The sequence below is a fragment of the Panthera tigris genome, chromosome A2 (genome assembly GCF_018350195.1).
Source record: "Panthera tigris isolate Pti1 chromosome A2, P.tigris_Pti1_mat1.1, whole genome shotgun sequence".
NCBI classification, from domain to species: Eukaryota; Metazoa; Chordata; class Mammalia; order Carnivora; family Felidae; genus Panthera; species Panthera tigris.
The window spans coordinates 167281159-167302702 of NC_056661.1; the positions used below are offsets into that span (position 1 = coordinate 167281159).

Here is a 21544-nt window from a genome sequence, read left to right on the forward strand (position 1 = left end):
GGTGTAGATCTTTAAAAAAGAAATAGTGGCGCTTGGGCAATCCCTGTCAAAATGACACCAGCATTCTTCACAGAGCTAGAACAAACAATCCTAAAATTTGTATGGAACCAGAAAAGACCCCAAATAGCCAAAGCAATCTTGAAAAAGAAAACCAAAGCTGAAGGCATCACAATCTCAGACTTTAAGTTGTATGACAAAGCTGTAATAATGAAGACGGTATGGTACTGGCACAAAAACAGACACTCAGATCAATGGAACAGAATAGAGAACCAGAAACGGACCCCAAATGTATGGCCAACTAATCTTTGACAAAGCAAGAAAGAATATCCAATGGAATAAAGACAGTCTCTTCAGCAAATGGTGCTGGGAAAACTGGACAGCGACATGCAGAACAATGAACCTGGACCACTTTCTTACACCATACACAAAAATAAACTCAAAATGGATGAAAGACCTAAATGTAAGACAGGAAGCCATCAAAATCCTAGAGGGGAAAGCAGGCAAAAACCACTTTGACCTCGGCAGCAGCAACTTCTTACTCAACACATCTCCATGGGCAAGGAAAACAAAAGCAAAAATGAACTATTGGGACCTCATCAAAATAAAAAGCGTCTGCACAGTGAAGGAAACAATCAGCAAAACTAAAGGCAACTGACAGAATGGGAGAAGATATTTGCAAACAACATATCAGATAAAGGGTTAGTATCCAAAATCTATAAAGAACTTATCAAATTCAACACCCAAAAAACAAATAATCCAGTGAAGAAATGGGCAAAAGACATGAAGAGACACTTCTCCAAAAGACATCCAGATGGCCAACCGACACATGAGAAAATGCTCCACATCACTCATCATCAGGGAAATACAAATCAAAACCACAATGAGATACCACCTCACACCTGTCAGAATGGCTAACATTAACAACTCAGGCAACAACAGATGTTGGCGAGGATGCAGAGAAAGAGTATCTCTTTTGCATTGTTGGTGGGAATGCAAGCTGGTGCAGCCACTCTGGAAAACAGTATGGAGGTTCCCCAAATAATTAAAAATACAACTACCCTATGACCCAGCAACTGCACTATTAGGTATTTATCCAAGGAATACAGGCATGCTGTTTCGAAGGGGCACAGGCACCCCAATGTTTATATCAGCACTATCAACAGTAGCCAAAGTATGGAAAGAGTCCAAATTTCCATCAATGGATGAATGAATAAAAAAGATGTAGTATATACATATATATACATATATATATATATGTATATATATGTACACACACACACACACACACACACACACACACAATAGAGTATTACAAGACAATCCAAAAGAATGCAATCTTGCCATTTGCAACTATATGGATGGAACCAGAGGATATTATGCTAAGCGAAATTAGTCACAGAAAGACAAATATCATATGACTTCACTCTTATGAGGACTTTAAGATCCAAAACAGATGAACATAAGGGAAGGGAAGCAAAAATAAGATAAAAACAGGGAGGGGGACAAAACACAAAAGACTCTTAAATATAGAGAACAAACAGAGGGTTGCTGGAGGGTTGTGGGAGGGGGGATGGGCTAAGTGGGTAAGGAGCATTAAGGAATCTACTCCTGAAATCATTGTTGCACTATATGGTAAGTAACTTGGATGCAAATTAAAAAATAAATTATTTTTTTAAATAATAAATAGATTGATAAATAAATAAATAAATAAACAAACAAAATAGGGACGCCTGGGTGGTTCAGTCGGTTAAGCACCTGTCTTTGGCCTAGGTCATTATCTTGCCCTTCCCAAGTTCGAGCCCCACATCAGGCTCTGTGCTGACAGCTCAGATCCTAGAGGCTGTTTCTGATTCTGTGTCTCTCTGTCTCTCTCTGCCCCTCTCTCTCTCTCTCTCAAAAATAAATAAACATTAAAAACAATAAATAAATAAATAAATAAATAAAATAAAAATGAAATAAATTGGGGTGCCCGGGTGGCTCAGTCAGTTAAGCGTCCAACTTCATCTCAGGTCATGATCTCTCAGTTCATGAGTTCGAGCCCCACATCAGGCTCTGTGCTGACAGGTCAGAGCCTGGAGTCTGCTTCAGATTCTGTGTCAGATTCTGTGTCTCCCTCTCCCTCTGCCCCTCATGCTCTGTCCCTCTCTCTCTCAAAAATAAATAAATGCTAAAAAAATTTTTTAATAAAATAAATTAATTTTTTTTAAAGAGTATTCTCTGGGTTTTCAACATCCCCATTTAATGTGCCCTCTTGAAGTACTTGTTTCTTGCCCCAAACCAGACATAAGCAAAGCGAAAACCCAAGGCCTAGTGTGGTCACTCCCAAGGAGAGTGCTCAGTGAACACGTGGAGTAACCAGCAGGTCCATTGTGCCCAAGGACCATGCCAGCCTCCTGCCAGTAGAGGCATTTTAGCCCAAACCCGGTTCTGCAAGAAATGAAAGTCTCTGCAGTTTTGCTCTTGACATTACAGTTTCCCTATTCCAACTCAACTCTGCTGCAAAGCCTCTTTTAAAAAGCATATTCCAGGCCACAAGAATAGAAATAGATATTAATAGGGACTACAGTCTCAGAACATGGAAGTTCTTGCTGGGCGAGCCCCAGAGTGTGCCCCCCACAGCACAAGGGCTTCAAGTGAGGATGCCCCGCCTTCCCTGCCTGCCACCCTGTACACAGCATCCCACTGGCACTTCTGCTTACCCCATCCCACAGATATCTCTGCCAGGTTTTTTCTGGGGAGTGACGTGCTGCGGACATGAGTCACACAATACAGAAGTTCACCAAGAACAACAAAACACAAGTACACCACCATCCCTTACACATGGGCATAAATGTTGGTGGTCAACACAGAAACAGCCGGGGCAAGGTGGAAGGCACAGATGGCTCAGATCCTACCGCTCCCCACATTCTACAAACAGTCCAGGGGTCTGCAGAACCCAGGGAACCTCACAAAAACCGTTAGAGCACGGGGAGTGTGTCCTTATCTTTTCCTCTCGGAGAGAGAGGTTGCTGGGAAGAGACAGGTCAACTATGGGGAGCAAACTATGGAATGAGGCATATATCCAGAGCCTGCAGATCTTCCCTGAGGCACAGGACACAACCCCAAGCACGTCAAAGAGTGCACACGATTCTAACACACCCAACCCACCGGGCTGCCCCTCTCTCCTTGCCATTCCCACAGTCAGGCCAGCCAAACACTGAGCCACAAGAACCATCCCCTGCAACAGCAGCTCAGAAGGCCAGCAACAGGCCACAGAGTGACCAAGCTTTGGGAGAGCGGAAGAGTGGCCCACAGAGGCACAGTGACAAGCAGAAAAGGACAAACTATAGTGACTGCTGCACACCAACAAGGCAGGGTCTGGAGGTCACCGCCCCCTCCCTACAAAGGAGGACTTGGTCCTGCCGGGCCCACACACCCAGAGCCCCAAATCAGAAAGTCTGAGCCCAGGCCCACAGTGAGAGATGCTAACAAAGTCAGACCTCCTGAAGGCAGTTACCCCACCCCTTCTGATGCTACCTACCATCATAGACACCGCAGTCTTTTCTGAAAGGGCACAGTTGCCCAGCATGTGCATGTTCTCACACCCCAAAGTCCTCAGGCGAACGGCATGGAAGGTAGTGGATTTGGGAGCCCTGCCTGGGGGTTAAGAGAATGTTTCCCTCACTCAGCCCTCACTCGGGGTGCGGAGGGTGCTATCCGTGTCATGCCCTCACAGTGATGTGCTGTCTTCTGTGTCAGGCTGTGGAAGACAGACGTGCACAGCACTGTTGGGTCCCAGGTGCAGCCAATGCTGTGTGTGATCCTCAACACTTTTACAAGAGTATGTGTGTCCTCTGGACTCTATCATCAGATATTTTTCATGCCTCAGTGACAAGACAAAAATCCAGACACCTAAAAACATTGCAACCTAGAGACATCAAATACACTAAAAAAGTGCTCTGATTTTTGCATTTATCAAATATTACATAAGACTCCAAAAGAAAATGCTTAGTGTATCTGAAAAAGAGTATGTCCTATCTCTTTATTACACTTCCCACTCATACATGTAATAAACGTGCATAACTATTTTTAAGTCCAATTTCTTTTATTCAAGGGCTTTAATCTCTTTGAAGGGATGAAGTGAAATAAATCCAGACGGTGCTCTCACCATTAATTATTCTCATTACAACATAATTAGGTCTGCATCCTAATTATGTATAACTATTTTTAAATATGCTTATCAAAAAACATGAATAATATTACTATTTAAAATGTAATGGTAATGCTTTTAGCAAAAATCTCAATAGTCAATTTGGCTGAGACTTGGACTCACTAAAATAGTAATATTTTCAATAATAACAACATTCCACCCTATCTGGCCACCGAACTCCCACATTAACTGGAAAAAAATGGAGCTTCCAGGAGTGTAACAACCAGGACTTCCATTACCAAAGACTCTCCACCATCTCATATAATCCTCTCAAAAACATGAAGAATTTGGTACTTTGCTCATGGTTTAAATTCAAAAAGATTACAGGTAAAGTCCTTTCATTTTCCTTGACTTCTAATAGGAGGATAAGCGCAAACTGTAAAGATTAAGTGATTGGAGAGAGAAGGCAATCTCTCTGTCAACATGCTGCACAGAAACAGTATCTTTTGCCATCCAATTTGTGTTCCAGACCCATATCCACTCACTCCCTACCGTGCTTTCAGAAATCACCTACAGGATCTGGGTTTTTTTTCCGTGTTTATTATTTCATGGAATCAAGGACCACAACACCCTGGTGAAGCAGGGAGAGCGCATGGGAAGGAGCTTATAATCTCATCTGTGTGCTGCTCATTGACAACACTTAAATCAGATGGAAGATTGGTGACCTATTTTCAGGCAAAAACACAGAAGATGATTGAAGAAGTCCTCAAGTATATTTTGGTGAAAGCAGATGTGCCTTTGCAGGACAGAACATGCCTTGAGGTGGGAAGGTGGGTAGATGGCAGTCCATGCTGCTTCCTCACCCCGTTTCCCATTCCCAGCCCACCACTGAGAAATCAAGCTTTCACTGTATGCCTCATCTGCTGCCATTATAATACCAGCTATCACAGAATATACAAAGCACTGAATTGGCTTCAAGCCCTACAACAGGTTAATTACTGCTTTGAACTGGATTAAAGCCACAACTCCAAATGGAAAAAGCATCAGCCTTCACGGCCAATTTTATTGGCTGCTCTGTCCAATTACAAGTTGACTATATTTTGCTGTTGGAATCAGAACCAACTTGCACCATTAATATAAAGTCCTTTTCCCTTTGGAAACCAGGTCAGCCTTTCTTCTGAAAATTCCTTCCACCAAACAAACTATTTCCAAACATCTTTTGTACTGTATGTAGGACATTGCATCAGAAGCCAAAATGGACCTTCAGAACACACAGTGACACAGAATGCCCATGTCATGTGAGGGGAAGTTTCACTCTTTCCTCTACCAAATGCCTCAGAAAATAGTAAGTGACTAGAATGAGCCATCCCTTCGCTTGTTTGCCACTCTAAATGCCAAGCTTAGACCAAATATACTCTTGAAATTTTCTTGTGAGAGTAATCCCTCCTTCATTCCTTACTCTGAAGTGGGCTTTTTCCTCCAACAGGTCTGAAATGAGAGCTAGTGTCTTTGATGTTTGTATTATCACACTTAAAAATCTCATGGAAGCACAGAAGCATTCTGAACAGAGTGTTTATGAACACAGTAAGCCATGAATTCTACAGTGGCACTTGCATTCCTGCCATGAGGTAAGGCTAAAGGTGTCCAAAAGCAAGTTATCCATTTCCAAACATCAAGATTCACTCAGAGAGGCTAACCAAATAACTGAGTCTGAGACCCAGAACAAAACCCAACTCAGAAAATCAACATTCCCTGCCACAGACCAAAGAGCATTTTCAAATTCTCTCTGAAACAGGCCTGTCGAGCCTAGAGGTTCTGAAGCTCCTTAGGGAAAGGCAACCTGACAAGTGAAAATCACCTCTGTCCCTGTAGTAGTAACAGGAAGACATCCCTGTTCTTGTGGGGTTGCAGAGACATGTTCTAACAGTGCATAGATTCCTTCTGCTGGGACCTGCAGCCCACAGAGCTATCCCTGCCCCATCCTGGGGTCACCTGCTGGAGAGAAAAGGAGACTCTGAAGACCAGAGACCTAGGACCCAATCCCAGCACTGACTATCTTATAGCACTCTTCTTAAGCACTCAAAGCCTCAGTCTTTCCATCTGAGAAATGGAGATATAAATGCTCGCCTTGCAGGGAGTTCATGTAACCACACGTAGAGTCTTCCAGGAGTTGCCAGGGGCTCAGGGGACAGGGTAGGCTATCACTACAAATGGAGAGCACAGGGCAATGTTTGGGACAAGGAACTATTCTATTACCTGTCATCAGAATCTATACCTAGGATGATGTACCAAAATAAAAAACTCAGTCTTACTGTATGATTAATTTTTAATTAAATTTAATAAAGAGACACTGCCCCTATCTGTTTTACGAATATTCTCTTCCTGCCTGTTGAACTGCCCTCCCAGAAACCATTTCTAGTCCCATATACTGGGAGTGTCCTTGTGTTTTCTGAACCACAGTCAGTAGGATTGGAAGGAACAGATGAAAACAAAATTAACTAAAACACCCTGTTATCCACCTCCACACTGGACAGTTAACACCAAGCGATCGTCACAAAACCCTGAACAACTTCCTTATTTCTTCACACCACATACACAAGGGCCATTTTAAAGACAGGATCCTGATGTTCCACACATCAACACCTCTAGTCCAAAGTTCAGTGCCTTACACCTACAGGGGAGTCACCCACTTATCAGCACAGAAGCCAGCTAACAAACAAAAAAGTCACTTAATATGTGAACATAAGTGTTTCCAGGAGAACCGCACCCCTTTTCACTTCCTGCCTATGTATTTAAATAGTGGTTGTGGCAGAGTCGTTGGAGATAGCACAAATTAAAGGAAAAAGCTTCCTTCTTCCCCCCACAAACTGTTTCCAGCCAGCAGAAAAGTGCACTGATTATTTTCGGCTTCTTGGGTTTTCTCGGCCCCTATCAACCAAGATTAAAAACTTAAGTCCAGCTGGGTCCATATTCATGAAGGTCAATTTAGACTAATGTGGAAACAGCTGCCAGGTGCTTTTATCTGGAGCAGAGAGTTATCAGCCATGAATTCAGCTGTTTGTTTTCTCAAGAAATGGAACATCTTGTCAGTAGAGATAAGACAGGTTCTTGGTTAACCGAGCCTCACTGGGCCTGCATTTGCTGGGATAAATCTAGATTCAAATCCTTTCTGCCCATTTCTTAAGTTGTTGTTTGTTTGTTTGTTTGTTTGTTTTTGTTTTGGGGGGGTTGTTTGTTTGTTTGCCTCTCCACACATCAAGAATCCTTAAACTAGCAGTATTTACACATACCTAGGCATTTAAATATATGCCACTCAAAGCCAGAGGATTATTTTTTTTTTGGTCACAGTTACATTCAGTTACAAACACCTTTTCATAAGGAATTTTGAAATTCTAAGGTAATGCTCCAGGAGATCATGGTAATAGAAACCTTTCTTAATAAGATCAAGTATAAGGACAGCTCAGCTAACTCCATCCCTCCTTCAAACTTCCCCTCTTCCTGAACCCATATTCCTCACTTAAAAAATAAAATAAAATAATAAAATAAAATAAAATAAAATAAAATAAAATAAAATAAAATAAAATAAAGGGTGAATAACTGCATTCACAAATTAGGTAATACAGCCTGCCTACATAAAAAAAAAACAAAAAACAAAAAACAAAAAAACCAGCAACAACAAAAGAAACTCAGAAATGCAGAATTATCATGTAAAAGAAACAATGACCACTATAGAACTCATCAAGACATCACCCTGGGTGATCATCCTGGTTGCTTTTCTCAGCCTGACTGCAGATTCACCACACTGCTATTGCCCTTGCGCACAGGAAGCCAGGAACCCAAGGAGTCTGCACATTTCATGGCATACCGAAATTCCTGGCACACAACCACGATGGGACCCAACACCACCGCAGAGGAAGGCAGAAAGCAGACTATGCAAAATTTAGCACACCTCCTACACCTATTTGGTGGGCACAACTGAGGATGATCTTGATAACCAGGTACAAAAACAGATCGGCTTTTAAAAGAGCTGCAAGATGTTGAGAAGCAGAACGAAGCTTAGCACCAAGAGGAAGCCATCTAAAAACCTTTTTTATTCCCCACACATTCCTTCTGAGTCTGACACATTTAACTGCCATCTCTGGACACAGGAGACAGCAGCGCCACAGTTCCACCCAATGCATCTGGTTTCATGGATAAGCCCACTGTCACCTCCCTTCCACAGAAGCCCGGAGTTTGGCATGCACCCCCATCCTTCTGCATGGGGACATCAGCACCTGATGCTGAAGGAGCCAGAACAGGGGGCAGGAGACAGGCAAAGAAAGGCTCACAGCCTGAGAGGGGGTAGCAGGGTTTTTGCTCTAGGGGAAGGGCAGGCTGCTCGTTACCATGCACCCAACAAAATCAAGAGCTATGGACCCTAAGAAGCAAAGATGGACGTGTGCTTTTGTGGCAGAAAGGATGCTTTGATTTAAAAATAAACAATCACGCCATCTAGTTCACAAAACAAGCCGACTCCTGCTCCTGGCTGCTGTCTCCTCAGTTCCATGTGGGCTCACTGGTGAATGAAAAACATGTGTGGGCAAATCAGGAAGCAAAAAACAAGGAAGGAAAATAAACACTCACCTATCTCAGAGCTAGGTGAACGGGCTAGCTTTGACTTTCGGATTCTCCAAGCCAAATTTTCATGAAAGGTTGACTCTGTCCTTTGGCAAATAAAATTCGTATTTCTTTAGCAAAAGAAGGGCCTTTTATATGATTGCCCTTAAATGTGGGGGCTATTTGAGCAGGCTCACAAACTGGCCTCCCTATAACTAAAAATAGCTTAAAGACAAGCACCTTGCAGTCAAATCAGATTCATATAGTACTGAGCACACGAACAAAAGGATGTCCTGAAATCACAAAGAAAGGCAAAGGGAGGGAGCAAAGGAAAATCCAAAGACAGGACTAGATGAAGAAAACAAAATTACTAAACCATCCTGGACAATGCTGCCTGATGCAGCAATGGTATTTTGACTAGAAACAAAGTTGAATCATATCATAGATGGGGGTGCCATTATTCCCTCCCTGTTCAGCTCTGATACTAGTGTCAAAAATAACGGGAAACTATGTGTCATAAAGGAGCCTTTGGAACCAGAAAGACATGGAGAGAACAGGTGGTGACAGGGCAGGAAGCTAAAGTGATTAAGGGGGAAAGGGTACCCTTGAAGAAAGGGAAAGGTGAGAGACATCCACTGCCTTTGGGATGCTGCCAACAGCTGCTGTGAAAATACGGTGGTTTCATGGAATGTGCCTCAGAACAAGGAGATACTGGTACCTTTGTTGACTCTGGTTTTCATTAAGAACTCCTTCACTGACTAAATCTGAACAGGCCCCTGGCTCAGTCAAGGCAGTCTATACAGAAAGAACTGGTCTTAGGTCTTGGTAGTATCAGAGTCATTCTAACCTACTTTATGATACCAGCAAGGAGAAAAACTCAGATCTCCTTGAGCTGTGTTCTTTAGACAACAACCTGAGCTAAGTAAGTAAGAAGAATACAAGTGACATGGCTAGGGCCGAAACTAAGGTCTCTAGGTGATCGTACATTGTGCATCATTATTTGGAACAATGTGCGACCAAATATCAAACAAGATCCCAATGGTTGAGAAAGAGAAAGATGGCAGCATATACCTTTCATAGGTGACCCCGGTTCTCCCTGCACTTTCTGAAGACTGGGTACTCGAATTCTGAGAATATGGCAGCAGCATTCTGGGTGAGGACAAGGTAGGGTAGAAGGCTGGCGGGCAGGATGTAGGGAGCTTATATAGGTAGACAAGGCTACACGCTATTCCAGATTGGGCCCCCAGATAAGAAGACCACACTTACGTCTCGTTATCTGTAGACACTGCCAAGCAATTTCCAGGTTAATGCACCTGGAATCCTTGAGCCTGTCTGAGTGATTCTGGGCCCCTAACGCCCCACATAAAGACCATCCACTATCCAGGAGGTGTAAACAGAGGAGAAATGAGGCACCCTTTTTTAATAGGATTCAACTTTACAGTCGAAATATCATTGCTTTGTCAGGCAGTATTGTCCAGGACAGCGTGGTGATTTTCTTCTCTTCATACCCTTCCATTTTTGGGTTTTCCTTTGCTCCCTCTGTCAGCCACTTCTTCCTTCTGTGACTTAGGCAAAATGCTAGGAACCGGCAATTGTAACGGAAAGACAGTAGTCCAGGGCCAGCCTCCCACTCAGCCCATAGAAACTGCCTTCCCTAGAGCAACATCGGCTGACCCTGGGTCCCCCTGACCCGCAGGGCTGCATCTGGCCAGCTGAGCGAACAGCTCTCACTGGAGGTGGTAGGCCTGTAGACGGGTCCACGGCTCAACCCTCATCACCAGTTTGAGGCAAGGTCCTGGAGATCTAGGCAGGGCGGGCCAGGCCCCCAGGCCTTCCCAAGCTTGTCCCTACCTAACAAGGACTATCTGTGCGTGGTGACTTGGATAGCAGCACCCCGGGACGTGGGCACCGGTCACAGCCCTCCACCCCAGGCGCGAGGACCTCCCTTCAAATCACCGGCTGTCCCTCTAACTGGGTCGCGGTCTGCAGTAGCCAGGAATCTGGGGAGACTGACCTCTCCGTGCCACCTCTTTGTTCGGGGTTCCAGAAGGGCCAGGCCAGGGGCGGAGGAGGCCAGGTGGCCAAGCGACCCCCCCCCCCCCCCCCCCCGGCACCGCGCAGGACAGGTTTCTGCCCTCCCTTTGGACACCTAGCAACCCCCTATTATCTAGTCTGCTGCGCTGGGCCATCCGGGCCTTGAAGCTTTAAGGTGAGTCTCCTCCACCGAAGGGCCGGCGCGGAGGGGGGCGCGGAGCGGGGCGCGGGGCCCGGCACGTTTCCTGGGTAAACACGGCGAAAGGCGATCTCGCGGAGGCGGACCCCGGCCGCGGAAGGAAAATGTCCGTCTGCCGAGAGGCGGCTGCTAGCGGGCTTCACGTGCTGACCGCGCAGGCAGGAGTCCGAGGCGCGGGGGCGAGGGGCGCCACGGCCGCGGCGCGCCTCCCCGTCGCCCCAGCCCTACAGCCTCACGCACGCACGCACGGGACGCCCCGTCGCCGGGGCCGCCCTGAGCCGGAGTCCGGGGCGGGGAGGAGGGGCGCCCGGGAGGAAACTGAGGCAGGGTGCGAATCCTGCCTGGCCCTGCGGCGAGGACAGAGAGGCACCCGGGGGAGAGCAGGGACCCCGCGAGGCACCGCGCCCGGACCCCGCCCCGCACTCACCGAGAAGCCCCTCCCCCCCTGGCGCACCGACAAACCTCCTCTCTGCCCCCGTCACTCCCTGAGAAGACCCCCTCACACACCGGGCAGCCCCCCGCCCCCTCACACACCGGGCAGCCCCCCCCCACCCCCGCCCCCTCACACACCCGGAAGCCCCCCGCCCCCTCACACACCGGGCAGCCCCCCCCCGCCCCCGCCCCCTCACACACCCGGAAGCCCCCCGCCCCCTCACACACCGGGCAGCCCCCCCCCCCGCCCCCGCCCCCTCACACAACCGGAAACCCCTCACCCCCGCCCCCTCACACACCGGGCAGCCCCCCCACCCCCGCCCCCTCACACACCCGGAAGCCCCCCCGCCCCCGCCCCCTCACACAACCGGAAACCCCCGCCCCCTCACACACCGGGCAGCCCCCCCCCACCCCCGCCCCCTCACACACCCGGAAGCCCCCCGCCCCCTCACACACCGCGCAGCCCCCCCCCCCGCCCCCGCCCCCTCACACAACCGGAAACCCCTCACCCCCGCCCCCTCACACACCGGGCAGCCCCCCCACCCCCGCCCCCTCACACACCGGGCAGCCCCCCCACCCCCGCCCCCTCACACACCCGGAAGCCCCCCCGCCCCCGCCCCCTCACACAACCGGAAACCCCTCACCCCCGCCCCCTCACACACCGGGCAGCCCCCCCCACCCCCTCACACACCCGAGAGCCCCCCACCCCTGCCCCCTCACACACACCCGGAAGCCCCCACCCCCTCCCCCTCACACACCAGGCAGCCCCTCCACCCCCGCCCCCTCACACACCCGAGAGCCCCCACCCCTGCCCCCTCACACACCGGGAAGCTCCCCCTGCCCCCTCACACCGGGAAGCCCCCCACCCCCGCCCCCTCACACACCCGGAAACCCCCCCACCCCCTCCCCCTCACACACCGAGAAGCACCCCCCTCCCCCAAACATACCCGGAAGTCCCCCACCCCCGCCCCCTCACTCGCCGAGAAGCCCCCTCCCCCCCGCCCACCTCATTCACCGGGAAGCCCTCTCCCCCGCCCCCTCCCAAACCGAGAAGCCTCCCTACCCTCGCCCCCCTCACTCACCGAGAAGCCCCCCTCCCCCAGCCCCTCCCCCTTCCTCGCCGAGAAGCCCCCTCCCCCTGCCCCTCATATTCACCGCGAAGCCCCCTCCCCTCGCCCCCAAAATCATCGAGCAACCCCACCCCCGCCCTCTCCCTCCCTCAGGCGCCCTCTCCTCCCCCGACACCCCCCTCCCCACTCACCGAGAAGCCCCGGAAGCTGCCGGGCGCGGGGCGCGGGCGCGGGGCGCGGCGGCGGCAGCAGCAGCAGCAGCAGGAGCGCGAGCAGCGGCCCCATGTCGGCGGCCGGGCGAGCGGCGCTCAATCCATGGCGGCGCGGCGGGGGCGGCGGGACCGACTCTGGCGAGCACCGCTCCTCCCCGCGCTGCCCGCGCCCGCCGCCGCTTCAGCACCGGACAGCGCCTCCGGCCCCGCCCACACCCAGGCCCCGCCCAGCCGCGCGCCCGCCGGCCCCGCCCACGGCGCCCCCCACCCCCACCCCCGGCCCGCCCCACCTGCCGGCGCGCGGCCGCCCCAGCGCGCCCCCGTCCCATCCTTGTGGTTCCGCCCTCCCCCAGGGGGCTGGGGTGAGCCGAGCGCACCCAGTCCTCGCCCGGCCCGGGGGTCCCGGGTCCCCCGTGGTCGCACTGGCCCGCCCGGGACGTGGCCCTCTGGCCGCGGGGAGTTAGCCCTCCCTTTTGGCCAGGCGGGGGAAAGGCCCGACCCTTTTTGCTCAGACCCCGGGCAGGGCGCCCACCCGCGTGGTCCCACGCGGCGTCCGTGAGCACGGGGGGCCGGCGGCCATTGACTTGGGGCTGAGGCCGCCCAGGAGCCGATCGCCGGCTCTTAGTTTTATTTAATTTTAATGTGACCAGACGTGTTGTGGATCCATCAGAAGGGGGCCCAGAGCGGGAGAGTGGGGGGGTGTGAAAGTGTGGGAGGTCCTCAGCCTGAGGAAGAGGAAACTGTGGGAGCCCAGCCTGGAGGATCAGCGCCTTCCGAGTTCCGAATTCTACGCGGCGAGATCAGGATCCACGGTGCGGACGCGGCCCTGGTGTCCCTCCCTGGCCACTGTCCAGGGGTCCGCGGGGGGCCCTGGGGACCTTGCGGACCTCTCAGGGAGACTTCTTCCTAAAAAGCAGGGTATGGCTGCAGGGGTCCTGGGCCGGGGGCGTTCGAGGAATCGGAGCTGTGTGAGAGAGAATGCAGGCTCTGAGCGTGAGTGTGTCCATCCCCTCGGCCCCTCGCCTGCTTCATTCAGCATTGGGCAGTGGCCTGGCCTCACCCCTGTGGGTCCGGCTGCCCTAGATGAAGTCTGGTTCCTGCTGTGCCTGCGCCTGCAGATCTGTCCTTGCTGCGTGGCGCTCATCAGCTAGCCTTCCCAAGTCCTCTCCCTCCTGGCCCCTTACCGCCCGGTGCGGTGGGGCTGGCCTGTGCACACTTTGGGGTAGGGTAGATGGTGAAGGGGCTATAGCTCAGCGCAGGCCATCAACAATTGGAACTGAATATTGGGCCTGATCGCCCTGGTGATCACCTCCTCGCTGATGCCTGTCCTCCCCACCAGGTCCCTCCCTTACCCGGTCCTGCTCAACACCCTCTGTCCCTGTGCCCAAGAAAGTAGGCCCTCCTTGTCTGCCCATCTGTGTGCAAGGAGTTCTGTCACCCAAAGGCCCAGGGAACTGCCCCTCCAGAGAGAGCACTTGTCCACCCTGTGGGGACACAGCAGGAGCAACCATGGTCCTGCTCCGCACTTGCCCACAGATCTGCACTTTGTACATGCAGCCCCCCCCAGAGGATGGCCAAACAGGTGACCTGGGGTTCTTTACTCATTGTGTGTTCTTAGCACTTAGTATTCGGACCCTGGGTTCACACCACACTGCTGGCCGAGTAGAATTCGATGGTGAGATGATTCATCCACAGACTCTCTGAGGAAGGCCTGAAGACAGCTGTTCCTCTGCTCGATTTCCGCACCCCGCACACCACCGTGTGTGCATGTAGGGATCCACCTCAGTGAGGGTGCAGGCCAGACAGGGTGCGACAGCACTCATGCGGGCATGAGCACGGGTGAGGCCATCCCGACTACCACAGAGCTGGCTGGTGATAAATTGGGTGACAGAAACAACAGGAAAAGAAAAAAAGTAGGATCTAGATGGGCTAGAAGGTAAAGCTTGTTCGTGACAGGCCCTCAGGTGATGCAGAAACATGAGGGCAGGACAGTGCCTGCCATCACTGTGTGATGCCCAGGGACCCGGAGCCAGATATCTAGCCCTATTTCTCTGCTGTCGATGCTGGTCACCACACCCTGGCTACAGAGGGAGCCGGCTGTGCCCGCCAGGACATGGACGTCACTGGGGCCCTCACAGAGGGCAAGGTCCCTCTCAAGGACCTGGAAGAGCTCCGGGCCCCTCCTGAGGCTGCGTCCTGGAGGACTGTTTACTCTGGGGCCATACTGCTCCTTGGCCTTGGTAAACAGGTCTCCCAGAAAGCGCATGGGGTCGCTTCCATTGTTTGCTGGCTCTTGACTAGTCTACTGAGCCTGGGCCTGCTTCACCCCGAGGGCTCTGGCAGAGGCACCAGAAGGACTGCAAGGAAATTACAGTAACAGAAACACTGGAAAGAAGCACAAAACCCACAAAGGTGTGGATGGCTTCACCAGTGCCACAAGATCTCAGCTCTGCTGAAAGGACACAAGCAGCTAAAGGCAGAAAAGGGAACACATGGAAGAGAGGGGGGAAGGCAGGAACATCTGGTTTATGAAGAGCAGGACCAGGTTCCAGAGCCCAGGCTGAGGTAGCCTGGCTTTCGGATCTAAGAGGAGGCTGTGGGGGCACCGAGGTAGTTCAGCTGGTTAAGTGTCCTACTCAATCTTGGCTCAAGTCATGATCTCACAGTTTGTCAGTGCAGAGCCTTCTTGGGATTCTCTCTCCCTCTCTCTCTCTGCCCCTCTCTCCCTCACTCTCTCCATCTCAAAAATAAAAAAATAAAATAAAATAAAAAAGACTGGGCATGGCTCTTTCTGGAGCACTGGCCAGACAGATTGTCATGACAGGAATCCCCAGTGAATGGCCCCCACACACAAGGAGGCGTGTCCTTGTGCCTCATGTGGGAACTGCACATGTGTGTGCACAGGTATCTGCATGTATGACTGCACCGTGTGGAAGTATATGTGTATGTATTCGTGTATGCTATGTGTGCATGAGCCTGTGTGTAAGAATGTTTGGTGCTATAGAAGGCACGTGTATACATCTGTCTGCTGTGTGTATAGCACCCAAACACTACAAAACATGCTTATTCCCTGAGCCCCTTAGATAAGTGTCTCCTACATGTATTTACGCTTTAGGCCATTCACTTACGACCTTACTTGATTCACTGTTGTCACACTTATTCATATTCATGATACGCACCCATAGCGTGCCAAGGTCTGGTCTGTATGTGATGCAATCTTACATTCACAGAAGAGCATACTTGGTCAACCTCATCCAAGGAGATTTTCAAGGTCAGACACAGCCCTTGAGCCTTATCTTTCTCCGAGGATGTCCTGTGAGGCTGAGTAGGTGAGTGGGGTGGAACTCCCAGGAAAGACGCAGGACGTGGGGTCAGAAGGTCAGGGCTCAGTTCTGATGCAGTGCATGCCAGCTCTGTGGCCTTGAATGTTGCGGAGCAGTGACAGACCAAACTCTTGGCCAACCTGACAGTTTTGACTGCATCATTCGGTGCTCTGGGAAACATAGGGGCTGACATTGCAGAACTGTGACACCTAACAGACCAGAAAGTATTCACGATGGGGTGGCTGGGCTGTATGGAGGAGGCGGCCAGCTGTAGGGGGTCCGATGGCATGGGGAGAGCCAGAGGAAGCTGCCTCGCGATGTCAACAGCGCCCTGAGCGCTGCTTCGCACTCCCCTTCAGGCGGGAGCTGCGTGTTCAGCATGCCAGGCTGGAAATGCTCACTGGGCTCCCCCTCGATCAGCAATAGTTTTCTCAAAGAGGAGAGATTTGTGATGAGATTCAGGGTCAGCACAGACAGCTTTTGCCCACTCCGTGTGAACAGGGGCACTTGAATATGTGGTCATGAGCATCCTCAAATTGTTAGACAAACAATTTGGCCCTGACTGAATGTCATCGTAGTATGCTTAGCTGCGATGAAATCGGAATTATTGACTAAAACAGTCAAAACTTCCAGATTGGCCATTTTTAATTGGCTATTTTTCATCATTTAAACACAGCTGCCTGGGTGTCTCTTTGAACAGTGACCCGGGGTGTGAGTTACCTGATGGTCCGGTTCCACCTGAGAAGCAAGCATGTTGCCAGGCCCCAGAGAGGTCTGTGTAGGCCAGGAGCGAACCGCCTCTACCCCGTGGTTGCAGATAAGGCAGCCCCAGCACTTCGTCACCGAGAAACCACCTGCCACTCCTTGAGGTCTTGTTCCAAGGGCACCAGCTTCCTCCCACCTCTGCGGCACAACTAGACAGTGACAGCCCCAGAGAGAGAGGGGGGGGGGGGAGACTGCATCCCTAATATTGTTCCTGGACCCCCACACTTAGAAGAATTAGGCTGAGCGTGTTGGATGCTGTGTTATTGGCCTTTTGCCAGTCATCAGAGGCCAAGGGGGCAGGAGGGTGCAGCTGACCCTGCACGGTGTGGAGCTGTTGTCCGCAGGCACTGCTCCCCTATGGCCAACAGCACCCCTGTTTGTGGGCCTTCTCCCCTCAAAACATATGTCTGTCAAGATGCGCCACCAGGTACAGACTTGGGCTTGAACAAGCCCAGGCAGATCCTCTATCCCGGAACATGGGTCATGGGAGTGAATGCGCCGAAAATGTTCGGTGCTGGTCCCTGGGTATGACCCTTCCTGAGGACAGGTGCCACTCCCTGCCCTGCATCTCTGTCTTCCTTGGCTTGGCAGGCTCCCTGCCTCCTAGGCAGCCCTTTGCTTTGCCAGGTTTGTCGATGCCTCAGTCACTCTGTTCACAGGCTTGCAGACAAATTGCAGGCTTTTAAGTCAACTGGCTCCGGATTCTTTATTACTAATAAACAGTCATGAACTGTTAATAATGAGAGAAATGCCTAACTTTATAAAGCACTGGCAAGGTGCCAGACAATGATTGCAGCGACGGATGGGCACTGGTATCCCTGTTCTACAAGTGAGGGGACCAAGGTGAGGAGATTCAAACCATCTTTCCAAGATCCTATAGCCAGTTTAAGCAGCAGAATCAGGATTCAAAGCCATGGTGTCGCTGCAGAGTCCCAACATCCCACAATTGCCAGTCCTCCCTGGTTCACCATCCCAGTTTGGTGAGAAAGCTCTAGAAGCCAGTCCTTGTCATGTCTCCAGAGCAGGGGTCAGCTTGCTCAACAGGCTGTTGCTGGTTGCTGTTTAGAGTGGTGATGCCAGAGGTATTTGGCACAATTAAATTGGTGTTGTTTCTTTCACTTAGAGTCAGAAGGAGGTATACATCAGGGAAAACCTGAAGACGTGCCTTTCGTGTACTTCACCAAAAGGTAAACCTCATACAAAGTCACACTCTCCCAACAAGCTGGCTTATCAGTCTTGAAAGATATTCATATCCTATGGTGCTTTCCGAGAATGTTCTAGATGGACAAGTGGTACAAGGACCAGGCTGAAAGTCTCCCGGCAAAGCCGCAGAAAAAGACGAAGCCAACCTTGGGCACTGCCTCACCCCCTTCTATCTGGGACACCCCCTCCTATCATCTGCTTTCCCCCAGGTTATCAGCCAGCATTCATGCCCCTGGACCCACAGGGACCACCGTGCCAAAGAAAAGGTCTGCCCTGCTGAGAACCAAGTCCTTCAGACCAAGGCTGCAAACAGCCTCAGCCTCAGCCTCCTGTCAGTTCTCTGAACAGCTCTGCTGTGGGCAAGGTTGCAAGCCAACCATCTGCATTCCGATGTGTCTTAGATGTGCCAACTTGAGTGGCCACTTTCAATCAGAGTAACCAAGAGTGTTGCCATTTGGATTTCAGAACTCAAGTTCCCACAAAGCAAGACTCCATTCATTCATTTGCAGTAAGAGAGCCTCCTCGTTTATAATTTATGTTTCAACCTGGGGATCATAGAGGACCCAACAAACCTCAATTAATTAAACTATAGTTCCCTTTGGAAAGGCAAGTATCTCTCTGACCAAATGGAGCAGAGCTAAGACCACATGGGACGGTAGATTAGTTCCAAATCAGAATTCAGATGATTTTTATTGGCAGATCCAAACCAACACAGCCTGACATCTGATTTGGACTCTAATTCCCAACAGGCAACTTCTGAAAACCGAGTAGCTGTGAGGATGGGATAGAGAGGAAATCCCAATTTGAACGCCATGCACTCATACAACACTTTAAGATATTAATGATGCCTCCCCCGAGTACCACCTTAGTGCCCTCACCGTGTGTAAACTATCAGTGGGTAAGCTTCATTACACAGCTACCACCTACTCAGCAAAATGCTGTGTGCATAAGAGGAATGTCGAGAAATATTCTCTGAAATAAGGAAAAGGGAAATATTCAGAGGTGCTTCATATCTATCTGATACCTCACTAATGTGAGATGAGTGTTATTATCCAGATTTTAGAAATAAAGTGATACTCTGAGAGTTTTCATAACCTGCCCCAGCCTCACAGAGGCTACACCAAAATGTGAAGCCAGATTTAATCTCAAAGCCACACAGAATGTCCCAAAGGGTTTATCACAGAACTCCAGAACTGAGATGCTCCTAGTGTAGAAACTTGTAGATGAGACCAGGGTCTTGTCAAAGGGCCACAAGAATAAACTCGAAAACGGCTCCTACAAAGGCTCCAAAGACAGGGAAATCTGAGCATTAACAAAATGAGTGCAATGGATTAAAATTCACCAGACTTATAAAAATGTACTGTTCATAATAAAACTAAGAGAATATTAGTAGTCTTCAATAGTTGCTAGGGCATGAATTCATTCTTCTAAAAACTGGAAAATAAAGAATCAAAGCATTTATCCTGACTTCTCTGCATGAATAACATTTCAGGATGATTTTTGAAGGAAAGTTCTTCTTTGCGGAAAAAGTCCAGGTGACCAAAACAAAAGAGTGACAGTTAGAAAATCACCATTTTGCAATTCCTAGTAAAATAATAGATCCAGATAACAATAATCAAATGTGGATAATTAAAAGTAAAGGAGAAGATGGACTTAACAGATACAGTCAGAACATTCCATCTAAAACAGCAGAATACACATTTTTTTTCAAGTGCACATGGAACATTCTCCAGAATAGATCATAAAACCAGTGTCAATGAATTTAAAAAGACCAAAGTCGTACCATGCATCTTTTCTGACCACAACACTATGAAAGTAGAAATCAGCCACAGGAAAAAATCTGGAAAGAACAAAATATATGGAGGTTAAATAACATCTACTCAACAATGAATGGGTCAACCAAGAAATCAAAGAAATGAAAAATTACATGGAAACAAATGAAAATGAAAACAAAATGGTCTAAAATCTTTGGGATGCAGCAAAAAGGGTTCTAAGAGGGAGGAAGTTTATAGCAATACAGGCCTACCTCAAGAAGCAAGAAAAATCTCATATAATCAACATAAACTTACACTTAAAGGAACTAGAAAAAGAAAAAAAAAAAAAAAAAAGAAAGAAACAACCCAAAATCAGCAGAAGGAAGGAAATAATAAAGATTAGAGAATAAACCTAGTAGAAACTAAAAAACAGGGGTGCTTGGGTGGCTCAGTCACTTGAGCATCTGACCCTTAATTTTGGCTTGGGTCATGATTCCAGGGTTACAGGATCGAGCCCTGCATCAGGATTCTCTCTCTTTCTCCCTTAGCCCCTCCCCTGATCACACATGTTCTCTCTCCCAGTATAATAAAAAATAAAAATAAACTAAAAAACAAATAGAACAGATCAACAAAACCAGTAACTGGTTCTGTGATAAGACCAACAAAATTAATAACCCTCTAGCCAGATGAAAGAGAAAGAGGGAGGGAGAGAGAATTCAAATAAAAATCACAAATGGAAAAGGAGAAATAACAACCAACACCACAGAAATACAAATGCTTGTAATAGATTATTATGAAAACTTATATGCCAACAAATTGGACAACCTAGAAGAAATATACAAATTCCTAGAAACATATAACCTACCAAAACTGAAGCAGGAAGAAATAGAAAATGTGAACAGACTGATAACCAGCAATGAAATTGAATAAGTAATCAAAAAACTCCCAACAAACAAAAGTCCAGGGTCAGATGGCTTCATAGGCGAATTCTACCAAACATTTAAAGAGTTAATACCTATTCTTCTCAAACTACTCCAAAAAATAGAAGAGGAAGGAAAACTTCCAAATTCATTCTCTGAGATCAGCATTACCCTAATACCAAAACCAGATAAAGACACCACAAAAAAGGAAAACTACAAGCCAATAGCTCTGATGAACATAGATGCAAAAATCCTCAACAAAATACTGGCAGACCAAATCCAGCAATATATATAAAAAAATCATTCACCACAATCAAGAGGGATTTATTCCTGGGACACATGGGTGGCTCAATATTCACAAATTAATCAATGTGATACATCACCTCGATAAGAGAAAGGATAAAAAAGATATAATCATTTAAATAGATGCAGAAAAAGCATTTGGCAAAGTACAACATTCATTCATGATAAAAACCCTCAACAAAGGTCAACATAATAAAGGCCATATATGAAAAAACCCCACTAACACCATCCTCAATGGGGAAAAACTGAGAGCTTTTCCCCTAAGGTCAGGAACAAGACAAGGATGGCCACTCTCACCACTTTTATTCAACATACATACTGCATACTACTGCCACAGCTATCAACAACAAAAAGAAATAAAAGGCATCCAAATTGATAAGGAAGAAGTAAAACCTGCACTATTTGCAGATGACATGATGCTCTATATAGAAAACCTGGAAGACTGCACCAAAACACTACTAGAACTGATAAATGAGTTCAGTAAAATCAATACATGGAGATCTGTTGTATTTATTTACACTAATAATGAAACAACAGAAAAAGAAACTAAGAAAACAATCCCATTTGCAATTGCACCAAAAATAATAAAATACCCAGGAATAAA

The 21544-nt window shown here is 48.8% G+C and overlaps 1 protein-coding gene across 3 annotated transcripts in view; it reads right to left on the reverse strand.

The window, feature by feature from the left end:
• The window catches only part of PTPRN2 (protein tyrosine phosphatase receptor type N2), an 809627-nt gene extending 796818 nt beyond the window's left edge, over positions 1 to 12809 (reverse strand). Inside the window, exon 1 of one of the 3 annotated variants that reach the window (XM_042976545.1) lies at positions 12652 to 12809. In XM_042976545.1, coding sequence (XP_042832479.1) covers positions 12652 to 12745 — 94 coding nt within the window. In that variant the 5' untranslated portion in view covers positions 12746 to 12809. Of the gene's footprint in view, positions 1 to 10739; positions 10763 to 12651 lie in introns of those variants that run through there. The other 2 variants (XM_042976559.1, XM_042976565.1) reach the window with 2 other exon arrangements.
• Between the last annotated feature and the right edge of the window lie 8735 nt (positions 12810 to 21544).